The 7,830-nt window shown below is 32.0% G+C and overlaps 1 protein-coding gene across 1 annotated transcript; it reads left to right on the forward strand.

Moving 5' to 3' along the window:
* Window positions 1–622: 622 nt before the first annotated feature.
* On the forward strand, window positions 623–6,941 carry LOC134694098 (protein toll-like). The gene is made up of 2 exons (XM_063555093.1): window positions 623–719; window positions 4,788–6,941. Exons 1-2 carry the CDS (start codon window positions 711–713, stop codon window positions 6,939–6,941), a joined length of 2,163 nt encoding a protein of 720 aa, XP_063411163.1. The 5' UTR covers window positions 623–710.
* Window positions 6,942–7,830: the final 889 nt, after the last annotated feature.

Consider the following 7,830-nt stretch of genomic DNA (forward strand, 5'->3'; position numbering starts at 1 on the left):
GGGAACAATAGAGTTTTTGCATGTATGAAGGATATGTGTTAAGCAACAACTTGGTCTTTGGAGCATGAGTTTTTATGGACAGGTTTGAGTAGTTTTAGATGTTAAAATACCGGTACTCATGTCTAAATCCCAATTTTGAAAATTGCTATTGAGTTTGGAAATGCGTGATTGAAGGTTCGTATATAGCAGAGTACTCTTGTTATTTGGAACCATCAATTATCGCCACTTATGAGTCTCTTTTTCGCTATTTTGGTCGAAGTTTTGATTTGCATTATGATGGTCGGTAAACTACTGTTACCTCTGTTAGTGTTAAATTTGTTATAAAAAACATGACTATAAATGCTGAAAATCATTCTTAATGGTATTTAAAGTTGCCAAAATCAAAATGCAATATAAGACAATGAATCATAGATGTACTTTAAATTATTTTCAAACTACTTATTTTTGTGGAAAACAGTAACATGACTTAAGCTCATTGTTAAAATGAAGAATATCTAAAAATAAATAACAATGATTTTGAAAACAAGTGAACAAATGCAGAGTCTATTTTGTTTAATATGATAACAATCTAAGAAATGTTTATGTTAAAGTTGTAGAAGTATGCAACTTAAATATTACTTAACAGAGAGTGCAACTCTTTGTTTGTAGACACACATTTTCATTCAACGGTTTAGTATGTATAGAGACGAATAGCTGATTTTAGTACCATCATGATATTGGTAAGTTTCTTTCTTATTTCTGTATTTAAACTCAAGCTTGCGTTAATAGTTTAAAGAAGGTTAATATTACTACATTCGAATGTGGTTTACAAAAAGGACATACATATATCGAATTCAGGAATCATTTGTTATCTAAATAGATTTAACTGTCAAATAGAGGGTCCACATAGCTGCCATACTGTAAATAGGTTTATCTTCCTGAATACTTTATACTGCGTTTATTTTTTTCTAGCCGACTAAGACTAATCGCTATTTTTTTCATTTTCAAGAAATTTTCATATAAGAATAAATTTTAATTTTACATATTTGCAACGCTCTATTGTCACGGTACTTAATAAAAAAAAGTCTTGAAATTAAGTTAGTGTATGTGTTATATAAGTTGCTTTTATTTATATAAGAAATTACTCTCAATTTTTTGTAAAATTCAACTTTGAAAATCTAATGGGCTCGAGGCCGGTAGCATAAATGGAAAAAAAGGATGTATCATTTTCAAAAGGTTTAAGGCCGCAAGGTCATTAATGAAAAAATAATTGAATTACTAAATATTTTGTAGACTTTTGAAAAAATCAATAAAGATGACAATTCAATATAAAAATGAGTTTATTTTAATTTTGGGACTTATCTTTTTATAATTTTCCTCGGAGTTCAGTATTTTAGTGTTTTTACTTTTTTCTATCTTTCGTATATTAACGTTGCGATTTTCTCTGGATTTTTCTGATTATATATAAAGAAGCAAGCGATATCTAGCATCTTCTGTCTCATTTTACTCAACACAGGATCGTCTTGGGGAGAAAGATAAGAAATTAGCATAATCCTTTACTTCTATTTTCCGCTATTTAGATGATGTTCTTTCGCTGCGTTATTCAAAAATTGGTGACTTTGTTGAACGCATCCATTCCATCAAACTTTATATAAAGATACAACAGATACAGTTCAGTCGGCCTCATATCTTGTCTTACATCTAGAATTTGACAAAGAGGGTCGGTTGAAAACAAAACTGGACGACAAAAAAGATGATGATAGCATTCCAATTGCGAACTTTTCATTTCTAAGTAGCAACATTACAGCAGTATCTGCATACGGGGTATATATCGCCCAATTGATACGATATCCCTGTGCTTGCATTTCCTATCATGATTTTCTTAATAGAGGGTTTCTGCTCACAAAGAAGCTATAAAACCAAGAGTTTCAAATAATGAATTTGAAATCATCCCTTCGTAAATTTTATGGACACCATCACGAGTTGATTAACCGTTATGGAATAACCGTTTCACAAATGATATAGGATATGTTTCTTACGTCGTAACTACAATCCCCTTTAATTTCATGAATGTGACCTACCGAATTAGACTATTTACCTGATTTGTTATAACACGAGTAACACGACGTGTCCGCATTTGAAACAGGATATGCCTACTTTTACGGAGCACTTGAGATCACCCCTAGTTTTTTGGTGGGGTTCGTGTTGCTTATTATTTAGTTTTCTCTATTATTTGTCTGTTTGTCTTTTTCATTTTTATCCATGGCATTGTCAGTTTATTTTCGAGTTATGAGTTTGACTGTCCCTCTTGTATACTTCGTACATTTTTTAACAGAACGATACAACTTCTAACGTATGTGCAAAACTGATTACAAGAGGGTAAAATATTATGTATAATTCAATGACAACACAATATGTATGTTTCCGTTTTGACTTTCTTATACCCTTCAGATAATCTGATTTTGAAAGGGAGAGAGATATAAATTAAGGAAAATATTCCCCAATGTGTGTTGCTACATTTCGCATCTCCGTTTTTGTTAAAAAATACTTAAAGTTTGCAGGTTCCCTAAAACCGAGATTAGAACACTAAATTGCATTTGATGTTTTCTTAACAATGATTCTGTCAAGAATAGTTTAGTTTAAACATATTTTATTTACTCAAAGTAAATTGGATTGGTCCTCTCCGAATGACAATAATTTACAATACAATAGTATCAAGACTATTCAACATATACTTTCATAAGATAGGAAACGAAACGAGTGTTCAGAAATACCTGATAAATCTACTGTTTGCAAAAGTAAGAACTATTCTAGGGATTAAGGATTTTTCTTATCCATGGCATGGATTTAGTCGTATTTGGCACCACTTCGTAGGGTCACTAATGATCCTAAACTTTGTACTTGTTTGGCTTTCTTTAATATTTTGATTTGAGCGTCACTGGTGAGTTTTAAATAAACGAAACGCACGTATGGTGTATAACATTATAATTCGTGCAATTTATTTGTACTGAGGTCCTGTCATGTAATGGTGTCATTTTAAAGTTATATTTAACATTGCCATAAAAGTACAAGGTTTGGCTTGCTGCACAACCAGGTCCAGCCCACCATTTGTGTCTGATCATGTCTTGTACAAAGTCAGGAAAATGGCCATTGTTATATTATATTTTGTTTCTGTGTGTTACATTTTTATGTGTTGTGTTTCTGTCGTGTCGCAGTTCTCCTCTTCTATTTCATGAGTTTCGTTCAGTTTTAGATTGTAACCAGGATTTTTTGTTCAAATGATTTATGAATTTCGAACAGCAGTATACAACAGTTGCCTTTGTTTATTGCGCTTATAGTTGGACAGCTGTAATAATACCACAACCTCTTAAACTAATATTGAATAAAATTGAGATTGGAAATTGGGAATGTGTCAAAGAGACAACAACCTAGCCATAGAACAGACAACAACAGAATGTCAACAAAAGGTCTTCAATGCAGCGAGAAATTCCCGAACCTGGAATGTCTTTCAGCTGACCCTTAAACAAAAACATATACTAGTTCAGTGATAATGAACGCCATACTTAACCCCAAATTGTACACAAGAAACTAAAATTGAAAACAATACAAGACAAACAAAGACCAGGTGCCCCTGACTTGGGACATGCACAAAAATGCGGCTTGGTTAAACATGTTTATGAGAAATTAACCCCCCCTCTATACCTCTAGCCAATGTAGAAGTAAACGCATAATAATACTCACATTAAAATTCAGTGCAAGAGAAGTCCGAGTCTGGTGTCAGAAGATGTAACCAAAGAAAATAAACAAAATGAAGAAAAACATAAATAACAAAGACTACAAGCAGTTAACTGACATGCCAGCTCTAGACTTCAATTAAACTCATTGAAAGAGTATGTCTTCATCATATAAATATCAAGCACAATTCTTCCCGTCAGGGTTTTAGTATGATTCCATTATAACATATATGAGAAGAACATAACCCGTGTCATGCCAACAAATGGTTTCTAAATAAATGTATTTAGTTCCGATGTAAATACCCCATAAGTGAATCAATATTAACGCCAAAATATGCAATCTTTCATGACCTGACAACAATACCGTATCTATATCCCTTCTTAATAAGTCTATTCTCAGAGTTTTGTAAGCATCTGAGGTAATTATTGACATTTGTGTGCTTGATAAAGAATATTTCCATAAAAAATTGGATGTGAAATACCTAAACATATAAGAAATCTGCATGTCGAGCTATATTTACTAATGATGTCTTTATACCGATGATAACATTCAGTGAATGTTATGACTAGTTTGTGATATCGAAAAATTTCGTGTAATAATTTTTCAGTAATGCATATTTTTTTCTCGTTTAAATCTTAAACATTGTTAAACACACAAGCGAATCGTACAAGTTGAGATATATAAACACCGTTAGATGGTGACAAGGGAACGTCACCAACTTAACATGTATAATAATCGAAAGGACATGAAAAATCTTCTCTTTTCTCATAAGTTTTAGTATCAAGTTTACCGTTAATGATATGGATATCAAGATATATTTAAACACATTTGAATATTTAGATGAAACCATCATTAGGAAACAAAATCATTAAAAAAGTAATTTGAATTATGCTTTTGTAAAAGTGCGTTGTAAGTCTGTTCGAATTTTTCATTTGCATTTCAATAGCCTTGAAAGTGTTTAATCAGCGTTTTGCATGCTACCCAGGTATCTCCTTTTTTAGCATTCTTTTGAATATGTGTTTTCACTATTTGTAAATGATTCAATATGCAAGTGTACTTACTTTATATTTCAGATAGAATTATTCTTCATAGTTTTCTATGTTCAAATGTGTTCAACATCACATATTAGCGAGATTGATCAAGAATCTTTTCCTGGTTATTTTCAATGGATAACAGATACGATTGTTAGTAACTTTCTTATGTGCCCGGATGCATGTAAACACAAGATTTCAACTCGGCGTGATTTTGCAGGGAACAATCTTGTCACATGCTGCGTAGAAAATGCTTTACCATATTGGATGATTTCAAAATCAAAGAATTTACTCGGCGTACTACATTTGGAACCAGCTGATGAATATGGGTGTGTTCCGGATGCCGAAGGAGCTGATGTAATGTCGTACTATAAGATTATATACCAACAAGGATATTTAAAAGAAATTCCAGATTGTTTATGTAACAATAACAATAACAAAATAGTGAAAATCAATTTCCATGGAAATCAAATTGAAACCATCGATAACATAGAATGTTTACACATTCTTGACACATTAAACCTGTCCTCTAATTATGTTTCAAGATTGGAAAATACAACCTTCAGGATGATGAAATATTTGAGAGTTTTGGTTTTATCTGACAATGAGATACAATACATAGAGCCTAATACGTTTAATTATCGTCCAGGTTCTCTCATGAAGATTGATCTTGAAAGAAACCTTCTGAAAAGAATTGATATATCAAACCTTTATCTCGATTATTGGTTTGACTATATATGGTTGGATCTCAACAGAATATCGAAGCTGACAAATGAATTATCTACTCAATTCAATTTATCAAAGGGTGGGGGGACTATAGGATTACACGGCAATCACTTGTCCGAAATGCCGAATTTTCAGGAATTAGGAATGACCGTAAAAACTTTTTTAAGCACTGTTTTTAAATATCCCCTAGATTTGATTAACAATCCAATAAGATGTGATTGTAAGCTTGAAAGATTTATCAAACACATGAAATTTGCTGCTAAACACTTCACAGGAATACGTAATGTACTTTGTAAAGAGCCGCCCTTACTTCGCGAGAAGAGGATTATTGATATCAATGAAGACCTATTAACATGTGATATCACTATGAAAAACGGATGCCCTCCTAAATGTAATTATTATGAACAACCATCGAAATTTAAGGTTGTGATTAATTGTTCTTCGACTGGAAAGTATAAAATACCAAGTGTTTGTCCACAACAAGATGATTTAGATATTAATTTAAGTCATAACTTTATTTCTGTTTTTGAATACCGTACTTTTCTGAATAGAACATTTTCAATTAATTTGTCTTATAATAGAATAGCAAGTGTAGATCCATTTGTTTATGGAATCATGAAACTACGGAATATTAATCTTCAGCATAATAAAATAGTTCAGATTCATAAGAATGTACTTTTAATGACAAATGATCACAAAATATCGTTTGGACGTATATCAATCAAGTGTTCATGTAAAATGAAGTGGATTGGATCATGGCTAGAAAACCAGCACAGAAGACATGGAGTAAATAACTCCATTAACTGTCATATACGAGGTAGAGATATAGATGCGATTTCGATTTCTGAGATTTGTTCCGCTGTCAAACCGAAGTCCACTGTTAAATATGTACTACTTAGCTTCATGATATCTATATTTGTATCATTACTGCTATGCTTGAAAATGAAATACGAACTGTTTCTACTTTTAAGGAATTTCAAACGTCAGTACCTCAATAGAAACAGTAACAACGATAGTCAACAAACTAAATTTGACGTGTATATTTCTTTCAATGCAGATAATGACAATATAATGAAATGGATCAAGACAGTCGTTTTCAATCTCGAACAAAATGGCTTCAAATGTTGTTTTCCTCCAAGAGATTTCGATGTAGGCGGTGTGCACGTCGACCAAATTTCGACCGAAATAGCTAACTCAAGTTCATATTTAGTCATTTTGAGTGACGATTATTTAAAATCACAATTTCAAATGATTGAATTGAACAAGATTTGGGCTCATTACAAGATAAACATATCGCGCAATATTGTTGTTATAAATTATGATATGTTGGATAGTTGGAATATCAAAGATAGAAGACTAAAAGCCTTTGTTAGAATTAAACAGACTTGTGACTTTTGTAACTTTAACAACAAACTGATAAATGAATTAGAAATGAAGCTACGAACAACAAATTTACAGATTAAAGACTGATTATTCATATTCTTCCGTATCAATTTGACATGGGTTTTTTTCCATAAGGGTATTGAAATTTTAAGCGATAACATTGGTGGGTTGATGTTTAGACAAGTTGTATATATATATGCAGCAGTCCCGCTAGACCACACGACCACCTGTAGTAGAGCCCAGGTGGTCGTGTGGTCTAGCGGGACGGCTGCAGTGCAGGCGATTTGGTGTCACGATATCACAGTAGCATGGGTTCGAATCCCGGCGAGGGAAGAAGCAAAAATTTGCGAAAGCAAATTTACAGATCTAACATTGCTGGGTTGATGTTTAGACGAGTTGTATATACATTATGTACACAGCCGTGTATCACCATCATTGATGGCGATCCGATGGATACTAACTCAGACGTACCTATATATATATATATATTAAGTAGTGAATTGATTTCTTTTATTCATTGGTTTTGTAAACTAGGTTCGATCCTGAATAGTATTATACATCGGCAAATTTATCAAATTAATCTGTTTTTTTAGATAAATGTAACTAAACATCGTACTGACAGTCGCATACAATTCCCATTATTGTATAAGAAATGTATTTCGGGATCAAATCATGTTGTATAAATGCAACATTTGATAAACATTGATCTTATTCACCAATGACTAGGATTCTTATTTGTAAAGAATTATCATTTAAGACTTTATATATATATCAATGGGTATGAAGTTGTATTTTGGTGAAATCATGCATTTTCAGTCTAAAATTACCGAAATTGAAGTTTCGGTTTTAGTAAAAAGGAAAAAGATACCAATGATCAAAATATCTTTAATTATATTTAGGTAAATGTGGAAAAAATAGTATTTTTTTTTAAAGCTAAAATAAATTTAAAAAAATCCAAGGAAGTTGGTTGATTTAT

This window comes from Mytilus trossulus, chromosome 13, assembly GCF_036588685.1.
Source record: "Mytilus trossulus isolate FHL-02 chromosome 13, PNRI_Mtr1.1.1.hap1, whole genome shotgun sequence".
Classification (NCBI taxonomy): domain Eukaryota; kingdom Metazoa; phylum Mollusca; class Bivalvia; order Mytilida; family Mytilidae; genus Mytilus; species Mytilus trossulus.